This window comes from Solanum verrucosum, unplaced genomic scaffold, assembly GCF_900185275.1.
Source record: "Solanum verrucosum unplaced genomic scaffold, falcon-dt-bn FXZP01000092.1, whole genome shotgun sequence".
In the NCBI taxonomy this organism is placed as follows: Eukaryota; Viridiplantae; Streptophyta; class Magnoliopsida; order Solanales; family Solanaceae; genus Solanum; species Solanum verrucosum.
Window position 1 is genome coordinate 383,023 of NW_026020351.1, and position 23,814 is coordinate 406,836.

At 35.3% G+C, this 23,814-nt stretch overlaps 1 protein-coding gene across 1 annotated transcript in view; it reads right to left on the reverse strand.

Moving 5' to 3' along the window:
- The window catches only part of LOC125837489 (ABC transporter B family member 25, mitochondrial), a 38,341-nt gene extending 20,853 nt beyond the window's left edge, over positions 1 to 17,488 (reverse strand). The window contains exons 1-9 of the mRNA XM_049516594.1: positions 17,245 to 17,488; positions 16,934 to 17,158; positions 16,391 to 16,577; positions 16,126 to 16,187; positions 14,624 to 14,667; positions 891 to 993; positions 668 to 775; positions 389 to 472; positions 232 to 292 (exon numbers count right to left, since the gene is read on the reverse strand). Of these exons, the coding sequence (XP_049372551.1) occupies positions 232 to 292; positions 389 to 472; positions 668 to 775; positions 891 to 993; positions 14,624 to 14,667; positions 16,126 to 16,187; positions 16,391 to 16,577; positions 16,934 to 17,158; positions 17,245 to 17,484 (1,114 nt within the window). The 5' untranslated portion in view covers positions 17,485 to 17,488. The remainder of the gene's footprint in view (positions 1 to 231; positions 293 to 388; positions 473 to 667; positions 776 to 890; positions 994 to 14,623; positions 14,668 to 16,125; positions 16,188 to 16,390; positions 16,578 to 16,933; positions 17,159 to 17,244) is intronic.
- Positions 17,489 to 23,814: the final 6,326 nt, after the last annotated feature.

The window sequence follows — 23,814 nt, forward strand, 5'->3', positions numbered from 1 at the left end:
TTTATTTTTTTCTTTATCAAGTAACTTAAATCATTATAAGGTTGAACTTCTCCTGTACTTTACCTGAAATTTGGACTTAAACTAATTGCCAAAAACTGTGTTAAATCATAAATGTTAGCACCGTTGATGCAATCTGATTCACCCAACATATACAAAACATAATAAAATAACTTAAGAGTGCAGAAGAGCTTAATATATGATAGGGAAAAGCCATAAGGCAATACAACTTACTCTTTAAAAAGTGATCGTACTTCTCGGTTTCATACACCTCATTGTTGAAGTACTTCACAGTCTGAAGAAAATGAAAATTGCCAACACAATCAAGTGTATTGCACATCAGAAAATGGATAAAATAAGCTAATCATGGTACATAGAAACACAAGCTTACCTCATAGTTGATAAGAGAATCTATTGCTCGTGTGCTTGCATCATTATCAGCTTTATTCATCTCCTTCCTAAACTTAGTTCGCCACTGTAAGATACAAAATGAACAGGAAGTTTTGGACAAAAGATACTAGAAGCCAGACTCACTAAAAGTTACTGATATATCAGCTATCACCTAGCTGCCACTAGTATGACCAATGAATAACTAAAAGATGGAAAGGGGCATGAAATCCAAAAATAGAAGACCTTTCCAAATACTTGATGGGTTTAGTTCGTAGATAACCTGGGTAATACTTAAGGTGAAAGCAATATATGCAGCCACTGACAGTGATGTGATCCATGCAAAGGAAGCTCCAAACTTGTATGCAAGTATACCTGATACCATTGATATCTGAAAAGGTTCATGTTAATACAATTGGAGTAATACTTAAAGTAACATGAGAAATTTAGGAATTTTTAATCAAAAATGCTTCCTTTTGAATGATGGAATAAATGAATTTATATACCTCCAATATCGTCGGGAAAACATTGAAAACCATTGACGAAAGAATAAAATTGATAGCTCGGCTACCACGGTCAATGACCCGATTAAGACCACCTGTTTCTCGACTGCAAAATGCAAGAAGAATAAAAAAACAAATCTATCACATTCAACAAATCACCTTCACAAGAGCAAAACAGATGGAATAAAATTTAAACACTCGGATATTTTTAAGAAGATATAAGATATAGACAGTAACTGTCCTAAGCATCTTATTATGGTGACATGGTACCCATTCACCAAGGACCTTGGCGTCAGGAAAGACTAAGTCAATATACAACAAAGCCACAAATAGATGAAACTTAACATAGAACTAAACAGAACCAAGTTCACAGGATAATAACCCTACTGGTATGCCTTATTTAACTAGGTCTTTGAAGGAAACAGACTATTCGACTGATGAGGCTGATTGCATTAGTTATCCACTCAGACTTCAATATTGAACAAAGTGTGAATTTTCAAGGAAGTAGGTACTTAGTGTAAGTCATTATAAGAGTGGATTCTTTTAAAGCATAGCCTTCAGAATATATTGTTTTCAATGCTGGTAGAGCAGCAAATTACAATTATGTCATGATATCTTTGCTTCTTTTTTTGAACACTTTGTTCTCTTTGAAGCTAGAATGTGATATGGCAACAGGCACAGTTTTAGGCCTTCTATTCAATCATTGGCACCATGTTTCTACAATGGGAAGTTAAAATCTTGTATGAAGTGTAGATGCATTTGCTTTGGTATAATATTCTAGGTAACTAGGTTTCTGCAGCCGCAACATACCTCACATAAAAAAAGAACTACACGATTATTCCTACTTCTAAAAGATAGAGTCGAAGTGTATACCAATGTTTTGGACGCGAAAGGCGATAAAAGATGACAAGGGTCTACCTCGCCACAAGGCCACGCGAGCGGCGAGGCACTCGCCTTTTTTCAGTGTGGCATCAATTAATACCAAAAAATAAAATATTTAATTGCATATATAAATAATCAAAATCTCAATAGCAATAACCTATTAGCAAATATTTCAATTCAAAAACTGAAAATAGATCGTAAATACTTAGGGATCGTTTGGTGTGATGGATAAAAGAACTTAATCCTGGATAACTTTTAAGCGGCCTTTAATCCGTTGTTTGGTTGCAAAAGTTGAGATAACTTATCCCAGGATTAACAATTAGTCCTGGGATAAGTTATCCTTACATGGGGTGGAATAGTAATCCCAAGATAACTTATCTTGGGATAAAGTAGGTAAAATAACAAAAATAGCCCCCCTTAAACTCTCTTTTTTACACCACTTTACATTCATGTATATTAACATAATTTTTCACAACATTTATAATAACATTCACAACCTTAATTATTAGTTGTTCTTATGATAATATATTTTTCCATTAAAAAATTATATTTTATAAATACAATTTTTATATATGAATATATTACAAGTTGAATTTATTTGCCTAATTCTTATGTTTATTTTGATTTTGATTTCTCTTAAAATGTTCACTCCATTACTAAATTGCATATTTTTAATTAAATAGTTTACTAGTCACTTAAAAATTATATTTTATATATCAATTATAATGTAGATAACTTTAATGATAAAATTTCTATTACTTTAATAAATTTAAATTGAAAGTTTTAGTTTTAAGCTAAATAAGATGAATGTTTGGTTTTAAACTAAATACGATGAAAGTTTTATTTTAAAGCTAAATAAGATGAAAATTTTATTTTTGATCTAAATAAGATGGAAGTTTTATTTTTAAGTTAAATAAGATGAAAAAGTAATTTTAAAAACACACAGTACAATCATGGAAATGCACACACAAAATATATAAGCTAAATAAGATGGAAATGTTATTTTTTTTTTAAAAGAATAACTAATTAAAGCTTGCAAAGTAATTGTAATAAATAAATAAATAAATAAGGTGGAGGGTATTATCGTAAACAAACAACTTATTCTTAGAAATTATGCAATGAATATAAGTTTGAATATGACAAACCAAACAAGCAATAAAAACTAATCCCATCATAACTAATCCCGGCATAACTTATCCCAACATAATTTATCCCAGCATAACTTGTATTCAAACCAAACGACCCCTTAAAATCTAGAACTTGAATGAGAAAAAACAAAACAAAAGTCAAAACAGTGAGGAAAAAACAGTGGTAGATGTAACTCTGAAGAAGAAGGGGAAAAAAATAAGGCATTAGAGGTGTGGAGTGGGGTGATAGAAAGGTGCAACAAGAAATTGTTTAGGTGGAGAAGTCAATACCTTTCACTAGGCCACAGACTGACCCTTATCAAGTCAGTACTTGATGGTCTTCCAACTTACATGATGAGTCTTTCCTATACCCAAAAGGATTGTAAAGAAACTCAACAGGGCAAGGAGATCCTTTTTATAGCAAGGAAATAAGGAAAAGAGAGGTTATAATCTAGTGAAGTGGGATGTGCTAACCCTCAGTAATCAGCAGGGGGGTCTCAGTCTGAAGAACCTCAACAAACAGAATACTTCACTACTGCAAAAATGGCTCTGGAAATTTTGTGCAGAAGAAGGGGCTCTCTGCAGAAGATTTATAGAATGGAAGTATGGTTTACTCACTCAATGGACAACTGAGGACGTCGTGGGTACCTTTGGGTGTAGTGACTGGAAAACCATAAGAAGATTATGGTCCCATTTCAGCAATAATGTCTCTATCACCGTCGGAAATGACTTAAGAACTGATTTCTGGAATGAGGTGTGGATTGGAGAAAACAGTCTTAGAAACTCCTTCCCACACCTTTACACTTTAAGTTCACAGAAGAATGCCAGAGTATCCCACGTTTGGAGCCAACAAGGATGGGACCTAGTATTTAGAAGAGCACTGAATGATTGGGAAATTGAGGAAGTGGCCAGTCTGCTGGAAGTACTTAACTCACACCCTACTTTATCCATGAGGTCTGACAAACCTAGATGGAAACTACACATTAAAGGAGTGTTTACAGAGAAATCTTGCTACTGGGAACTCAACACACTACAGACAATGCTAGACATATGGCCTTGGAAGCTAGTGTGGAAGACCAAATGTGATAGTAACCAGAAGTAGAGAACCGACAAAATAGAACAAAGCAAGTAGATTTACTGAAAATAGTTTGTGCAAGTATCTTAAACACAATTATACAGATAAAGTTGTCTGTATGGAGAGGACAAGACTCCAGAAAATAGTAGTTTTGATTCTTAATTACATAATACCAATAACTAATCATGATTACATATATATAGAGAACATAAAAGGATAAGACTGACACTATAAACTACAAACTAGGAATAATAACTGCTAGACAACTGTTGTAGCAGTTGTTAGTCAAGAATTCAACTTTTTATTCTTTTGTCGATATTTTCATCTAAAGTACATCTTCAGAGGTGGGTTGGTATCAAAATGTCCTCCAAAGGTAGCTTGTTTTACTTGGTTGGTATGCAAAAGGGCTTGCCTAACCCATGAGGCACTCCAGAAAAGGGGCTGGCAGATCTGCTCAAGATGTGCATTGTGTGAGCAGGATGCAGAGGCCAATGCTCATTTATTCATGCATTCTAAGGCAGCTATGAGTTAATGGAACATGTTTTTGTGTCTGCTAGGAGTTAATTGGGTGATGCTTAAGACAACATTGGAGCTCCTAAGCAGATGGGAAGGTATTGGGAACAGAGGAAGAAAGGAGCACTGGTGGAGAACTATCCCAGCAAGTATATGGTGGACCTTATGGAAAGAAAGAAATTCAAGGTGTTTTGATGGTCACAACAGTTGCTTACAGAAGATTAGAACGAATTGTATAAGCCTTCTGTATTTTATTTTATTTTTGAGAAGGTAACGATTTGTATTATAAACCAGTACTTATTTAGTACTGAAAGCTCCTTTACAAAAACGTATGAAAATCTAGGAACAAAAACAGCAAGCCTAGCATGATTCTAATACTTCTAGGATTGCTTCTGCATCTACAGGGAAACTCTTTGTACACCAAAAACATAATAACAGAATACAATCTGTTTTGATCATTAGTAGGGATCTTTTTTTTTGAGAATTGGTAAACATTGTATTCTTCAGCATTAAGGATATGCTGGGGACCTTTAAAAAATTCAGAAAAGAACAAAAAGCATAATACTTGCAAGGATCCTAAGAGTTCTAAAAGTTGATCTGAATCCTCTAATTACACCAAAAATATAGAGATACAATGCAATTCCATTTAACCTTGTGAATGGAATTGGATATATCTTCAAAATTCCTACTATTCCTCTCCTTCCACACTGTCCACCAAATGCAATGTGGAATCAAATTCCACCAGGTCATCTGTCTCTTGCTACCTCCTCTCCTGATCCAACAACTAAGTAAATCAACTGTATGTTCGGGCATAGTCCATTTCACTTCTAAATAGTTGAGAAACATGGACCATATTTCTGCTGTGAAAGTACAATGTAAGAATAGGTGACTGTTAGTTTCCCCCGTCTTTCCACATAAAGAGCACCACGGAAGTATGATCTTTCTTTTCTTCCTCAAGATTTCATGTGTCAAGCATGCCTTTCTAATGACCAGCCAAGTAAAGCATTTAACTTTTGTTGGTGCTGCAGTCCTCCAGATATTTTTCCATGAACTCTGGTATCTGCTACTTTGCGAGTTGCACTCCTTTTTATATGCCCTGCCAGCTGTGAAGATCCCATCCTTAATGAAGATCCCATCCTTACTGTGTGACCATCTAACAACATCATTGTTAGTATTGGTGCCTGCAAAATCCCCCACTTCCTCCAACAATTTGGCTACTCTCTCTATTTCCCAATCATTTAGAAGTCTTCTGAAATAGAGATTCCAACCTTATAAGTCCAGCAATCACTATCATTGCCTCAGAATTGGTGCACAAAATAAATAGATCAGGAATCAGGTTTTTAGGGGGGCTTGTTTGATCCATACATCCCACCAAAATCTAGTTCTCCTTCCATCCCCCACCTTGATATGTAAATTTGCTTCTAACTTGGGCCATAAGTTTCTAATAGGTCTCCAAACCCCCGTTCCATAAGCATCCGTGCTTATGTTACTACACCAGAATCCATCCTCCCCATATTTACATTTAATCAAATTTTTCCACAAAGCTTGCCTCTCCTCAGTGTATCTCCACAACCATTTCATCAAAAGACTGTTGTTATGCTTCCTCAAATCTCTGATGCCCAAGCCACCTTTATCTTTTCTATGCAAAACTGTCGCCCACTTGACCAAATTGTATCCTTTGTTCTCTTTGCAACCATGCCAAAGGAAATCTCTCCTAAGTTTGTCCAATTTCTTAACCACTTTTGCCGGTATAGTAAAAAGAGACATAACATATGTTGGGAGAGAGTCTAGAACAGAGTTGATAAGAATGTGTCTGCCACCAAAAGAAATGTATTGAGCCTTCCATCTAGCTAGTCTCTTTTCAGTCTTCTCAACACTCGACTATGTTGTCCCATATCTTCAAGTCTTTGTGTGTATTACCTAAAGGCATACCCAAATAAGTTGTGGGCAATTTCCCCACTCTGCACCCCAAAATGTCAGCTAGACTTTGGAAGTTTGTCACATCCTTAATAGGATATAAACTGCTCTTTCCCCAGTTAACTTTCAGACCTGTACAAGCTTAAAAAAAAAACAAAATTAGTTTGATGAATCTAAACTGCTCCTCCCGTGGCTCACAGAAAATCACGGTGTCATCTGCATAAAGTAGATGGCAAATCTCTTTAATATCACCATTGTTTCCACTAATCTGGAAACCTCTGATCCACCTGTTTTGAGTAGCAATCCTTATCAAGCTATCAAATCCCTCCATTACCAGGATAAATAAAAAGGGTGAAAGAGGATCACCTTGTCTGATTCCCCTTCCTGACGAGAAAAAACCCACCGGTTCTCCATTTACAAGAATGGAGAATCTCACAGTGCTGATGCAAAATTTAATCCATGCCACCCATCTTTCTCCAAAACCCATTTGTCTCAAGGTGTTTAGTAGGAAACCCCAATTTACATGATTGTATGCTTTTTCAATGTCCAGCTTGCACATTACCCCTGGAGTGTTTCCTTTCAATCTGGAGTCCACACACTCACTTGCAATGAGAGCTGCATCCATTATTTGTCTTTCTTTAATGAATGCCATTTGGTTTTTGTTGACAAGCTTATCAATCACTCTTTTCAGCCTTTCTGCCAGTAGTTTTGCTATCACCTTGTAAACTCCAGTAATCAGACTTATTGGTCTGAAGCATTTAAGTTCAGCAACACCGGCTTTCTTGGGGATGAGTGCTACAAAAGTAGCATTAAAGCTCTTCTCAGTAATCTGTCTAGCCTGGAATTCTTGTATAGCATTTATAATATTCTCTTTTAGGATCTCCCAGAACGACAAGTAAAAGGACAAGGGGAAACCATCAGGTCCAGGTGCTTTCTCCATAGCACAAAGCTTTAAGCAGCCTAAGATCTCTTCCTTCTCAAAAGGACCCTCTAGTTCTATCTGCTCCTCCACACTAATGGTTGTGATCCCTTGTAGTTGTAGCTCAGGCCTCCACTCCTCTGGTTCTGTGTACAAATTTTGGTAGAAGCTTTTGATGGTCTCTTTAATGACAGAGGGATCATTAGTATTACATCCATCCACCAGTAGAGACTCAATGGAATTATACCTCTTCTGAGAAGTCGCTACTCTGTGAAAAAACTTAGTATTTTTATCCCCCTGCTTTAGCCACTGGATTCTTGATCTTTGCCTCCATCTTATTTCTTCATTCTTAGCTACTTGCTCATAAGTGCTAGCCAAATTTGTTTTTTGTTGGATCTCCTCCTCTGTGAGCACTCTTTGTTCCTGTACAGCTTCCCATTTGGCTAGCTCCTCCATAATCTCTTCCTTTTGTGCTTTACAATTTTTTCTATTATTCTTACTCCATTCCTTCAGCTTTCCTTTCAAAAGTTTCAGCTTTTCTGCCAAAACAAAACCTGGGGTTCCAGTTATTACAAAAGATTGCCACCATAATTTCACCTCTTCCTTGAATCCTTCCACTCTCATCCACCAATTTTCGAATTTGAAGTAGGGCTTCTTGAAATTCAGATTCCCACATGTCAGTAGAATTGGGTTGTGGTCAGATCCCAACTTTGGCATTGTGGATTGCTTGATAAAAGTGAACTGCTCCTCCCATTGTGAGCTATAGAGAAATCTATCAATTCTGGAAGCTGTTTGGTGCCCTTCCCCTCTTCTCCAAGTGTAAGACCCTCCAAATAAAGGAGGGTCTACTAATTCCAATTCCTCAATGCATTCAGAAAATTCAGTCATAGCACCATTAATCCTAGAGCAATTGGATCTTTCTACCGGGTATCTAATAACATTGAAGTCCCCCCCTACTACCCAAGGACCTTCACACAGACTTCTCATAGCACCCAACTCACCCCACAGTTCTCTCCTCTCTATTTTCTTGCACTTAGCATAAACTGCTGTCAGAAACCAGGAAAATTCTTGATTTTGGTTTGAAAATTTACAAGAAATGCATTGTGATCCTGCTTCCAGCAGAACCCCCTCCCATATTCTTTTATCCCACATAATTAAAATACCTCCACTAGACCCTTGTGCCTCTACATGAAGTTCACTCAACCATCTGTTGTTCCAAATGCTGTGAATTAAACTACTAATATTGTCCTTTAGTTTAGTCTCCAAAAGGATATAGACATCTGCCCCCCATTGATTAATCCGGTTTCTGACTAAATCCCTCTTCCCTTCGTCATTTAACCCCCTTACATTCCAAGAAATTATTTTTACTATCATTGTTCACAATTGATAATCTCCTCCCTCTGCTCCTAGGCTCCCCCCCTCTTTGAATTTCATAATGAAAATGAGATTCCTCAACTCTTTAGGCACTGATTGGTTGGTTGTGTTGCTATTATTGTCTCTGTTGCTTTGTTCCTCCCCTGTGGTTTTTTGCCCCATTCTACTTATTAATGAGAAGAATTCTCTTTCGTATCCCTCTTTACACCCCCCAAATATTTGGCTTAATTTGACTAAATTTATGTGAAATCTGAGTGTTGCTTGGGACTCAAAACCCTCCTCAGATATACTGTCATCAATTGCTAAGGGCCTGGGTTCGTGAAAAAACTCAATCTGCTCTCCCGACATTTCCACCGAGTCATCACCTTCAAAACTTTCCACCTCCATGTTGTGTATCTCCTTACCCCCTATCTTGTCATTCCTAGCGGAGTTCGCGATCTGCATCGAGTCCTCTGGCAGGCGTAAAAATTCTCCTCCCATGCGCATGCAGACCTCAGTGTCACCAGCTATGGTGGAATGGTCAAGGGAATTGAAAGAAGAACCCAAAAAAGGTTGAAAATCAACAAAAGGCTCAGTAAAATGTTTGGGCTTTTTAAAGCCCAAAAGATTTGGAGTCTCCTTTTCATTTATCCAGTCAGGAGGCCCACTTAAAATAGGCCTTTCATCCAACAGCTCCAAGTGGGACCCCTCTTCTCTTTCCATATGGGAAGTTTGAAAAGACTTTGCCTCATTCTTGTGACCATTGGTTTTAACATACATCTCCTGTACTTTCTCCTTTCCTTTCCCATGTCTACTCTGCTATCATCAGAGACATAGTTGTCCTGTACTTTTCCTTTTTCTTTCCCATGTCTACTAGGCCTGTCATCATCAGAGACATTGCTGGCCTCTGCTTTCTCCTTTGACTTGTTGCTGTCACCTTGATAATCTATTTCCGACTCCATCACCGGTTTGAAGGTCGCTGGAGATTCACACCAGATCGGTAAAGAGAAAATCAGCTTGCCATCCGACAACTCGACCTTCGTCGGGATGTTCTCCTTGGGTCCTCGAACTCGAATTCTCGCCCATCTCAGATGGTTTTTGAGCTCTGTTTCTTCCTCGTTTTCCAACCATCCTCCACAGGCATCTCCAATCTCCTTCATGACATCTTTATTCCAGAGGTGAAGAGGGAGACCAAGAGCCCTAATCCAAAACCAATCGAATCCTGTACTTTCATGGAAAGCACCTTTTGTTGGAGACCACCAATCTAGTTTCAGATTGGCTCCTTGCCGTCTCCAATCCCCCATGATAACATGCTCCGCAGCCTTCCTGGTTTGGAATTCAAAGAGAAATTCGAAGCCATTCAAATCATATACCAAGGTGTTAGGGGCACCTTTCCAGATCTGTTGCATCCAACTCCTGACTTCATTTCGTGTGGGAGCCTCTTCTCCTCCGATGAATCTGCCAACAAGACACCTACGCAGCAGCTCGTTGTCTTCCCAACTTGAAGACCGTAGCCGTGGCTTCTCAATATTCTTCCTAGACCATTTACTTTCTTGTAGAACTTCTTTGTAACTTCCCCTACCATTGAGGTTATTTTGTATCATATCCCCAGCTGTAATAAATGTTCTCTGATTTTCTGATTTCCTGTTTATAAATGTGAGAAATATAGGAAAAGAATATTATTGAATTGTTATTGTGTCTACATTATTACATTGAGACCCTATTTATAGACCCTAGAATACAATCCTTTACTAAGTAGGATACTATTTAGTATTCCTATTTCTATTTCTATTCTTATTCCTATTCTAATAGGATTGTATAAACCTATTCATATTCTAACACTCCCCCTCAAGCTAGTGCATACAATTCATGTACCTAGCTTGTTACAAATGTAATTAACACGAGGACCGATGAGGGGCTTGGTGAGATATCTGCAAGTTGATCACTCGACTTCACAAAATTGACAATGAATTTCAATGTGCCTGATCTTCTCATGAAATACTAAATTTGATGCATAATGCCGATAAAACACAGAGTGATAAAATTACAGTGTTGGAACTTCCCAAACCAAGCTTGCAAAGACTGTTTCAGACCATAGAGTGACTTACGTAATCAACATACAAGACTACTAAACTCCCCCTGAGCAACAACATTAGGTGGTTGCTCCATATAGACTTCTTCACAATGCAGCGAACATTGTAAGTGCTCAAAATCTAGTATAAAGTACATGGTTCATGTTGGAATCAATAGACAGTCGATATTAAACAAGTCACCGAAAAAACTGGCCAGAACATGCTCATATGCCGGAGTATTAGATTTGATGGCTAAAAGTAGTCACAATCTAAGAAATAAAATTATATGGGTAGGATCAGAATGATGTCACAACCCAACTAGAAAATAGAAATAATATAGGATAGTTCGAATTGATGGAACGACCCTATTGAAAAAGAGAAATAATATGGGTAGGGTTAGAATGATGGCACAACCCTACGCAAATCAGATTTGAGGAGTCACCGGAAAGACGAATGGAACTATGCAAATCAAATCTGAGAAGTCACTGAAAAGACACATGATGCTATGCAACTCAGGTATGAGAAAATAGTTCGGAAAAATCCACGGTACTACACAAATTAAATATGAAAAGTAGTCCGGAGAGATGCACGGTGCTACGCAAATTAGATATGCAAAAAAAAGGTAGTCACCAAAAGGATGTCACGGTGCTACACAAATTATATATGAAAAAGTAGTCACTGGAATGATGGCACAGTGATACACAAAAAAGTAGACACCAGAATGATGGTACGGTGCTACAAAAATTAAATATGAAAAAGTAGTCACCGGAATGATGGCACGGTGCTACACAAATTAGATATAAGAAAGTAGTCACCAGAATGATGGCTCGGTGCTACAGAAATTAGATGTGAGAAAATAGTCACCAGATAGATACACGGTGACCCAACTTTTGCTAACATAATCATTGGCCAGACGGGCAGCATATATGGGTGCCACCCGCCGGCAGCGGAAGCTCTTTAATTCTCTACCAAGTTCGTAGAGGCTCTGATACCATGTGAGAAATATAGGAAAAGAATATTATTGAATTGTTATTGTGTCTACATTATTACATTGAGACCCTATTTATAGACCCTAGAATACAATCCTTTACTAAGTAGGATACTATTTAGTATTCCTATTTCTATTTCTATTCCTATTCCTATTCTAATAGGATTGTATAAACCTATTCCTATTCTTATAGAATTGTATAAACCTATTCCTATTCTAATAGGATTGTATAAACCTATTCATATTCTAACAATAAAGTTCTAACAATAAAGTTCTCCACTTTACTGGCCAAAATCGTCCAACCCTCATTAAATGTGTTTTCCGGGATAATGATCACTGTTCTGACCTATCCATTTACAGTGATGATAGAAATATATCTACCAAATTTATTGAACTTTTGGGAGCAATAAGTATGGGTCGACACCACCCTGCATCTCCAAGACTTGAAAATCTTACCTTTAAAATCAGATGCCCCCTTTAATCTCTTGCATATCCACATTAGTGCACCTCTGCATACCACCATTCTTCTGGTCGACTTTTTCAAAACCTCTACCCAATCGAACCAAGTGTCTGAAATAGTTTTTGATTCCGTAATATCATAAGACTTCCCCAACAACAACAACAACAACAACATACCCAGTGAAATCCCACTAAGTGGGGATCATAAGACTTCCCCCCTGACCTGAAATATAGTCTATTCTCCATAACAATAACAAGAATGGAAAACAAAGAAGGATCAGAGAGAAAAGAAAGAGAGAAGGAGAGGGAAGAGAAGAAAGAAAGAAAGGGAGGGGAGAGAAGGGTATAGAAGGGAAGGAAAGAAAGATTTCCGGCGAAGGTCTGCCGTTATCGGAGAAACACTTTCCTAGTCAGCCCCTAAGGGAGCCTCGAAAAAAGTGCCTGGGAGCATTATGACTTTTATCTTTGTCTTGACACTTGTGGAGTTTAATAATTGGAACTTATTTTGTAGGGATCTGCTTCTATCCTCAAAGCTTCTAGCATTCCTTTCTCTCCAAATGATCCAGCAAATGCATGCTGGAATTGTCCTCCAATAACTTATGTTCTTTGCCTCAATTCCTGCTTCCTCCCAACTTGAGAGAGTGTCAACAATCTTGCTAGGCATTGTCCATTGAATGCCTCTGAGATTGATGAAAATCTTCCACAATTGATCAGTGATTTTGCAATGTAAGAACAAATGCCTAACTGTCTCAGCTGCCTCCCCACATAAACAACAATGTGTCACCAGAATGTTGTTTCGTTTCCTCAGATTCTCATGTATTAGTACTGCCTCCTTTACTAGCAGCCAAGTGAAGCATGCCACCTTGAGTGGAATTTTGGTTTTCCAGAATTGTCTCCAAGGCCAATTGAGGGTTAGAGGAGCCCTGTTCATGACCTTGTAACCTGAGCTCACTTTGTATCTTCCTTTGTTGTGCTCTGTCCACCATAGGCAGTCCTCCCCTTCCTTCAAACCTTGAAATGATTCCAACCTTTTAAAGAATTCAACTAATCTACAAACTTCCCAGTCATTTAAATTCATTCTGAGATAGATCCCAACCTTGGGGAGACCACATTTCAGTCACTGTTCTGTCTTTATGTAGTGCTAAGTCAAAGATGTCAGGGAAGATCTCTGACAAATTTTGATTACCAAGCCATCTATCTTTCCAGAATTGTGTCCTGACACCATTGTGTACTGTTATAGTAGTATGATTCTTTAGGAAAGGCCACCAGTTCCTAATTGATCTTCAAACAGTAACACCATAGGGATTGGTTGCTTCCTTGGTGACCCATGAATCCATCTCTCCGTACTTCAGTTTAATCACCTTGCTCCACATTGAGTGTGGTTCATGAGCATATCTCCACAACCATTTCAGCTTTAGAGCCTTGCTTTGGTTCTTCAGGTAGGGGAGCTAGAAGATTTAGTTGATTTTATATAGGAAACTTGTAAAAATACCCTCTTGGGTGTAGAGGACACTGAATCCATTATAGATATCGTAGGTTCCTGTTAGGATTCAGATTCGGTTTTCTTACTTTTTGACAAGCTGTAAATATGGTTTAGTGCAACCCATGCACTGGCTCAATGAATATACACAACATTACCTTCTCAAAAAAAAAAACACCCTCTTGGGTGATGTAAGTTTCCAATTCATCATTTTTGGATGATGAATTGTTTGGTGTGAATATAAAGTTACCCTTTTCTCAAAAAATAAGGAAAAAGAAACAGAGGAAGAAGAAATCTGAAAAGAAGAAGAAATTAGAAGAAGAAAAGAAGAAATACGTGTTGGTTGGACTTTGGAGTCACCGGAAAAGTATGGCTGGTCGCTGGAGAAGTCTAGCTTAGTCGACTGGTTTCAGTCACAGTCTAGGAATACAACTTTGTAAATTTGGAAAGAAAACCCTAAAATCACCATTTAACTTTTAAAACCCTAAATTGGTCACCTTTTTTTACGAAAATACAAAAGGCGACGCCTTTGTCGCCTTTTGAAGATGGCAGCGCCACAAAGCTAATAGGCGATGAAGGGTCACCTCGCCTCTCGCCATTGGTAACGAGGCGATTGCCTTTCACAACATTGGTGTGTACATAAACAGTCCAAGCTGGTGTTAACCTTTTTGCAGCACTGGAAGACAAAAATGAGGGGATCTTTCTCCTAGAAACAAGAGAGATATTGTATGATAGCTTTTAATCACTTTCGAGGTCCAACAATTCAGCTGTTCCTCCAATTTAAAGACGAGACACATGAGAGAATGGGGAAGGAAAAGGAGAGAGAGAAGAAAGATGCGGCAAATGCTATTTCTGAGGCAATGCAATAATAAAAGCACATAATTAGCTGCAATTCTTTAGAATAGAATATGCATAGTCATCAGGTTAAGAAGAAAGTGTGTCAAGAAATACCTAAGGTGATATTGCAGGTCGAGTTCATGCAAGTGCGAAAAGACCTGCATACATGCATTAGAGCCTGTTATGTACATCAGCACATTAAAACAAAAGATTTAAGTAAAGTAAAAAGATATGACACGATCAAGACTCGTGCAAAGCATAAATGCAATTGAAAATGCAAAACTATCAACATTAACTGATGTCAGATGGAACACGGGCATAATATTTAGCTAACATACTAGATGATCACTCATCAAAGGACACCATTTTTTTAATATAGTAGTTAAACTCACTCTGGAGTTCGCACAAGGACTAATGGACACATGCAGAATATTTTTTCAAAGCAGTAGTGTCCAGCAACCAATGGAGACTTGAAGAGTTCTATTCAACTTTGTTATCGAAGCTACACCCTAAATGGAAAGAGTGGCAAATGTGCATACAAGCAAATTTATCACTTCAACACATCAACTGCATCTTATAATCTTCTGCTAACTAAACTGCTATTCTCACATAAGAAGCAACAACAAACTAAGGAGATCAATTTCTTACTTTGAGCACTTCAATGGATAACATTTGATCCCCAAATTTGAATTCATCTTTTGAAAACTTTGCAATTGTCACCAGTATTTCCACAAGAAATTAAAACAGGAGACATTTAAACTGAGACCCACTGTTCAAACAATGAAAATGGATGACAACATGGTCAATGGTGGGTCAGTGATTTGAAGTATGTTAAGTTATTCACCTTATTATCTTCCCAAGTCGAGCCAGGACGACCAACTTGAAATAGAGAATTGAACAACACTAAGGGATATACACTATACAGGGACTGAGACTCTAGACCTGCTCAGTTCTAGGTTTAACCAGAATATTTCAAAACATAGTAGGAGAAGAAAGGAAATTTCTATTGGAGGATGAGGAGAGTACTACACACGAAAAAGATGAAAATCTTCCTCCTTTTTTCTTTATCTATTACGCAAGTAGAAGAGATTTAAGTCTTCTGAAGTCCACTTTCCCACTTTGAAATGCCCACATTTTTCAAGCTGTAGACACGGGAAAAGGCTCAGGGGTAAATTTCCCATCTCAATTCATCTTGCATAATTTAACACAACCATCCAAGATGGTCTCTAACAGACTGACATAGACCAATATTCACCTTTGAATTGAGAACAAAAGAGCCTAACTTTGGACAAATCCATGAGATACTATTGTGATAGTTTTTCATTGACAAGAGCCCATTGTAGACACAGACAACGAAGTGTAAGCATCTTAGTATATCACACATCTGTCCAAAGATAAGAATGTAGACTCTATCTCCCAATAAGCGCATCATCTACAATAAGTTTGGATCTCGGGTCAATACCCCCACAAATTTATGCTCCATTCCCTCAGAATTCTGTCATCATTACGAAAGTTACCCAAGAAGATCTAGAAATGTTGTGGTTCCTGTCAGTGACAACTAATCTAAGGAGACACAGAAGAAAATAGGCTGGCAAACAAACCAAACTCCTCTGTACCTTCCGTGAAACTGACCGAATAGTGCGGAGTGCGACCTTTGAGAAAATTGCAGTTCGCAATTCTACACACAAAAGAAAGATGAAGGCATTTAGAAATATTAAAAGAGAACAGAACAGTAAAGGACTTGCTGATGAGGAAAAGGAAATAAATATCTATCTTCCATTGACGCATGAAAATTATATCTTTTAATGATAGAAAGAACAAAAACTAGTAACTCTGAATCTCAAGACAAGCACAAGCAATTACATCATAGGTGTGAAGTACCGTTGAAAGCGGATGCCCCTGATCGTGCAATACCATACCCAATCAAGACCGCAGCAGGACTTACAAAAAGAGCCAAAACAGTAGAGTTTGCAGTAGTAAACTCTGCAAGCGCGCTAGCATTGCCAGTTGCTGTTGACAACCAATCAACAGCAAGCTTAAATAAGAATGGTACTTGAACATTCACAACCTGTTGCATGAAATGCACAAAAGGTCACAGCTTTGCAATAATTAATCAGCAGAAAAATCAATATTCATCCCCCGTTTGGCAACAATCTCCACATAATGCCCATTCCTTTAGAAAAACTAATAACACAACTAACTCCTGAAGAACTAAAGCAAGTTCCCAAGGTCCGAATCCCAGAACCTGCCTAAGCCTTGGTGACACTGGAGGTCAGGGTCCCAGTGTCTTCCTAAGCGTGGGCGGCAGAGTTAAAGGATCCCTCCCTATGCTGATGGGAGAAGCAATGAATTATCCGCAGTCAAGTACTACCATACTAGAGTAAATAGATAAATAAAGCAACTAGAAGAGAACAACTCTCATACCTTTGCACCAACTAGTAAACTCAAGGCAGCAATGACGCGAAAGCGGAACTCAAAATTATCCTTCATCCACAAGTATTTAGCGAGAGTGCTTATAATTCTGGCATTAGATATTTGATCGGCTTCCGTTGCAGGCTGAGTTTGTTCCTTGTTGAGGAGAGGCTTTTTTGTGCCAGCATCATCAGTTGAAGATGTTGAAAACATGGCATACCCATTTGATTTCCCATCCTTTAAACCAAAAATAGTCAATCAAAGAGAGGTTTACAATAATAAAATTAAAAAAAAAAAGTAATAAAAATGAAAAGACATCATACAGGATTTTTAGCAGGGAAATCAGAAATGAATGCCTTGATTTGTTTGAAACCAGTAGAAGTGGTTCTTGAAGAATCCCATGGGTATCGTTTAATGGTTGAAAGATGAGTTCGATAACTGGGGGATTTTAGTGGTTGGGAAGGTAAAAGGCGAGAAGGGATGTAATTCAAAATCATTTTTTGTGCTTTGTGGAGCAACAACTCCCTACCCCTAAAACACCTCGAATAGATACTACCTTGCATTTTTATCTTACTACTTAGATTGATGAAGATAACAACTATGTGTCTCCGATCAAATCTAAAAAAGTCGCAGTCGCCGCCGCCGTCACCACATGAGGACGCTGCCAACCGATTTATTTGGGCCAAATTTCTCTCCTTTTTTCCTTTCTCCCCATTTGTCCCTGCCTTGTTTGCGGATTACAATTATCCACACTACTAGTAGTAATAATGTGAGGAAATTAAATAAATGGGTCAAACCGATTTTTAAAATGTAATTAAGTTAATCTGGGATTAAATTAATATTTTTAAAATTTTCTAATATTTTATGAAATACAAAAAAAAACACTACATTTTTTAACTACTTTAATTCTATCCCAAAAAAAATAAAAAAAAAATAAACGAAAATAAAATTTTCTCCTTCTTCTTCTCTCCAACGTTCTTCTCTTCTTCTTCTTCCTTAGAAAATCTGACTATCATTCTCCTCATTATCTTCCTCATCATCTCCGACCATTACTCTCTCTTTTTGAATTGAAGGTCATGTTCGACTTAAAACGGGTAAGTCATATTTTTGAAAGGTTTTATAATTTTCAAACAACACACTCTTGATACTAAGTTCGTTTCTTGGGTTAATGAACAAGAAATTGTTCTATATATGTCAAAATTGAATAATTATGTAATAGTACCTATTATTTTATTTTTTTATGAAAGAAAATCATCAAACCCAAAAAAACCCTAATTTTTAAGAAATGTATATGTATTGCTGTCGTTCAGTGAAAAGTCATTTTTTGTTGCTTTTGTTTTTCTTTTTGTGACCATTTTGTTCATATGATCATAGAAATATAGTATATTCAGTTATCCAACATATATTTCATTTGTTGAAAGAAGTGTCGTATGTTGCAACATAGTAGTGATATGTTGAAACAGAAAATTCATCTATGGCAACAGAAGATTCATTTGTTGCAACAGAATGTTCATATGTGTCAACAGAAGTATAAATTGATACCCCTTGTTATTTTATAATCCGTTGTAAATTCTCAACTCTTTTTGTTTACCTTGTAGACAAATTGTCACAAGAAGGTTCACATGTGGCAACAACTCAATCTTTTGTCGGTGTTGCTTCCTCTTCTAACATCAAATGTTCTTCTGTCAGCAACAGCATGATTATGTTCTTACTCGTGTTAAAGAAATCACTAATACTATTAAGGAAATGACATATAATATTGATGGTCATACAATCAAGAATATTTCACATGTAGAGACTGTAGAGTTTTTGTTCCTGCATACGCTGATTTTTTTGAGTGATGGACTACAAGTACCATCTTCTGAAATTATTTCTCAATCCCTTCGCTCACTCCTATGGAATTATGGGATTTTAAAGGCTCAGAGTGGCAATGTTAATAACAATGAAGACCCACATAGGCCTAGACCTAAAAAATCAAACTCCATATCTCCAGATGAAAATGTGTATGGTCACCCTCATTGATTAGATTTAGTTTTAATGGATATGTATATCATTTTGAATTACTTTTTTGTTGATAAGTTATAAAAAGTAATTGGTGAAGTGTTCCTTTTAGCTGATATATTAATGGTTAATATTATATTTATTTTGTTGGAACAAATGTTATTTATGTAGGAAACGAGGAAACTATGTGGTATATGTGGCAACATGTATAACCTCTGTTGTAAAAAATCACACAATTATTTGCATGTGCCCCAACATAAAGGTTATTTGTGGCAACATATGTCACTTTGAATTAACATGTCACTACATAAAAATGATCTTTAGTGACAATTAATTAACGGCAATAGCTCAATTGCCGTTAAATATGTATTGTTAGCAGCAATTAACACTCTTTGTATATATCCTTAAAGCGTTTAGCGACATTGGATCTAATGGCACTTAACTAATGTCGGTAAAGACTTTAGCACTCTTTATTAATGTGTTTATTTATTGCCGCTAAAAGTTATTTTTGTTGTAGTGTGTGTTGCAACATAATATTGCCAAAAAAAAAAAGAAAAAAAAAAAGAAAAACACAATCATCTATATAAAAGTCGCTTGGGGACGAACAACGCTTCATATTAAAAAAAATCGACTTTTCGTTTCTCTTTCTCCACTCTCTCTCTTCTATTTTGTTTCTCCTCTCTATTTCTTGTTTATCCATTATTTCTCCACAAATCCACTTGTTGTTGAGATATTTTCTACAACATAAAGTGTAATCTGTTGTAGTTTTTTTGTCTCTACAATAGTTTCAACCGCCTCGTTATTGTCGCTCATTCCTTTTATTGCCAATATCTTCTCAGGTAAAATTAAATTAGGATTTTCAAATATTTGATGATATTAAATCAGGAGCTTTTTAGTGGTTAATGGTTGGTTGTTATTCTTTTTTTTGAAATATTATCTGATTTTAAAAGGCTTCAATTTGTAGTTAGTTGGTTAGAATTTAGGAAGGGTTTTGTGGTTGGTTGGTTGGTTGGTTGGTTAATGTGTGGTATTGAATCGTATTTGGGGTTTTGTGAGAGGTGATGTATTGTTGTTTCTTGTTTCTGTTATAGTGTGTTGTGTTGTTATTTTTGTTAAGAAATATTTGATAAGGAACACATACAAGAAAATAAAGAAGTTGATGAAGAAGAAGGGAAAAAAAGAACTGTTGTTGGGTCAGTTATGGGTTGGGGTCTGCTCATGAAATGGAATAGTTTTTATTATGGTGCAACTTATTCGTATTCTGTTGCAGTTGATTCATATTTTGTTGCAATTTTTGTAAATTTTGTTGAAATTGATTCATATTCTGTTGGAACTTTTTAAAATTATGTTGCCATAAATGCCAATTAGATGGATATATTAATTGATAAATTAAGTAATTTAGTAATTAAAAATGTTAAATTGGACCATATTCTATTACATTATACCATAATTTAGCAATAAAAAAAATGCTATAACACTATATAATGATGATCTATTGTGTTATATTAATTACTTAGTTATTGGATAATAAAATAGTGGTATAATACTATATGTATTGAATAATTGATAAATTTGATGAAAATTGTTACATTTTTTTGTAATTAGACATGCTATGACACTATATATTAGTGTTACATGTTGTATTAGGTCACAATTTAATTGAATTAATATGAAAAACCACATGTAAGGTTATCCATATATTGCAACATATGACCTATAAGTGGAAATTTCAACACAAAATTGACCATAGTTCCAACAGAATATACATAAGTTGTCACAGATGCCAAGTTGATGAATGTATTAAACGATAAATTAAGTAATTAAATGTTAAATTGGACCATATTTTATTACATTAGACCATAATTTAGCAATAAAAAAAATGCTATAACACCATGTATAACGATTCTCTATTGTGTTGTATCACTATCATATGGAATTACTTAGTCATAGGATGATGAACTTGTGGTATAATACTACATGTATTGAATAATTGATAAATTTGATGAAAGTTATTATATTATACCATAATTTAGTATTTAGACATGCTATAACACTATATATTAGTGTTACATGTTGTATTAAGTCACAATTTAATTGAATTAATATAAAAAAATCACATGTAAGCTTATACATATGTTGCAATATATGACCTATCTGTGGTAATTTCACCACAAAATTGACCACATGTTTCAACAAAATATGCATATGTTGCCACAAATGCCAATTTGATGGATGTCTTAAACGATAAATTAAGTAGTTTAGTTATTAAAATGTTAAATTGGACAATATTTTATTAACATTAAACCATAGTTTAACAATAAAATATTATAACACTATGTATAACAATTCTCTATTGTGTTATATCACTATCTTATGGATTTACTTAGTCATTGGATGATGAACTTGTGGTATAATACCATATGTATTGAATAATTGATAAATTTGATGAAGATTGTTACATTAGACCATATTTTGTAATTAGACATGTTATAACACTATATATTAGTATTACATGTTGTATTAGGTCACAATTTAATTGAATTAATATAAAAAAAAACACATGTAGGGTTATTCATATGTTGCAACATATGACTTATTTGTGTTAGTTTCAACACAAAATTGATCATTTGTTCCAACAAAATAAACATACGTTGCCACAGATGCCAATTTGATGGATGTATTAAATAATAAATTGTCACGACCCAGGGCGATGAGTCCACAAATTAAACTCATTTAAGGCTTTATTTTGATAAGAATAATATCCTCGAATGCTTATTTTGTCTAAATATCTGATAAAATTCTTAAGTTTCAGGTATTTGAAGTTTTAGTGAAAGCATGGACACTTAAGCACAAAAAGGAACAGAAAGGCTGAAAAGAACAAAGAAGCTGAAGCCTGAGCATCGCCAAGCACACTTGGCGATACGTTGTAGGGATTCACTCCGCCCTTTAAACTACAACAAATATGATATATAGCTACGAAATTATTAGCTACGACAATAAATTCGTCACTAATTGTTCGCTTTTAGTGACCAAATTTACTTTTTGTGCTTAATATATGAGACATATACTTATAGTGACGAAACATAAAAAGCCGTGGCAAAGTTTTGTCCACTAAAGTTTCCCACCAAAAAATTAATTGGCGACATTTGTTAAGTAGTGTTAGTCATGATTTAAAGTTATCGGTGACACATTATTTCGTCACTAATAATATATCTAATTCATGACAAATTATTTTTTGTCTTAAAATTTATTAATTTTTACACAAAAAAATTTCATTTAAGAAAATATGTTGTTACAATATCGACAAATTAGAGTTCGTAGTTAAATATTATAAGTTTTAGCTATTAAAATTTAGATTTAATTATGACATTTATTTTCGTCACTAATAATATAAATAATTGGTGACAATGATTTTATTGTCTCTAATCAATCTGTAATTTAGTGACAACAAAAAAATTGTCACAAAATATGTAAGGTGTGAAATAGCGATGACTTAGAATTTGTAGTGAATAATTCAACTATTTGCTACGAAAAAAATTCATAGCTATATACAAAATTTTTTTTGGCAACAATTGTTCATAATTACAAGTGACAACATACAAAAAGAATAGTACAAGTGTTTCATAAGAAATAGATGGAGTCCATTCATTAATTGGCGAGAGAAAATATTAAAACCAATGAATTCAGTTGATTTTGTAACAATGAAAAAGTTTAATTCATCAATTTTCTTAAATTAGGCAATTATAAAATGCATCATTTGAAAAATACAATCCAGGTTATAAGTACTGTGAGTGGGGTACGGTTCTACCACTAGATCGCTAATATTTGTTGGTTTAACACTTTTATTTTTTATTTGATCACTTTCATCGATAAAGATGATAGAAAAAATAATTTCTCAATTCTTGGTGCTAATTTTCGTACGTGTCTATTGAATTGTGACTGGTAAACTGCATAGGCTAAGTCGATCTATTTGATTCTATCTAAAAATATGTACATATTTAATAGTAATTTCACATACGTACGTAGAACAACTATACAAAGATAACATCGACTTGCAAACCTAGACTTTGCAAATGTGCAAAATATTTCATGAATTTGTATTAACTTTTTCCATCAGTGTGAAAATTGAAATAAACTAAAAAATGAAAGCACAAATAAAAGAAATGAATCAACTAGGATTTCAAATATACTATGATGAAGTACTATAGACTATAGTTATGGATATCGATTTTTTTTCAAAACAATTGATTAACTGACCGAATTGAACCAATTATTCATTTTTATAAAAATAAAATTGAAAGTTTAATTTTATATAAATTTATAATTGTACTGAATAATTTTTAAAATTTATAAAAATAAATAATTAAAATGACAGAATCGTACTAAATATATTTAAATAGTTTAATTAAAATATAATCTACATTTGAATGAATTGTGGGTGGTAAATTCATTCCTTTGTGTATGTGTATAAATATAACTTTAGAGACAATTGATGTCGTCACTGATTGAAGTAAAATAATTAGCGACAATATAATTTTGTCGGTAGTAAGAACCTTTTTAGTGACAAAGCATGCTATTAACTACCAAAAAATATACTTTTTACGACATATAAATTTGTCACAAATGTTTAAGCATTTGGGGACAATTTTTCTTTTTGTAGTTAATATAATACTTTTAGCGACGAATCACTAAATCGTCTTTGTATACTTTTAGCGACACACATTTAGTGACGACTGATTGACGAATCATTTTTCGTCTCACAAGTTTTTTAGTGACGAAATATGATTTATAAATGACAAAATTATTTGTCCCTGTTAATCAAATTTGTTGTAGTGAATTTTTTCCAGTACGCGAAGCCCTGAAGGAGAAAGATAAAAAATGCAATAAAAGGA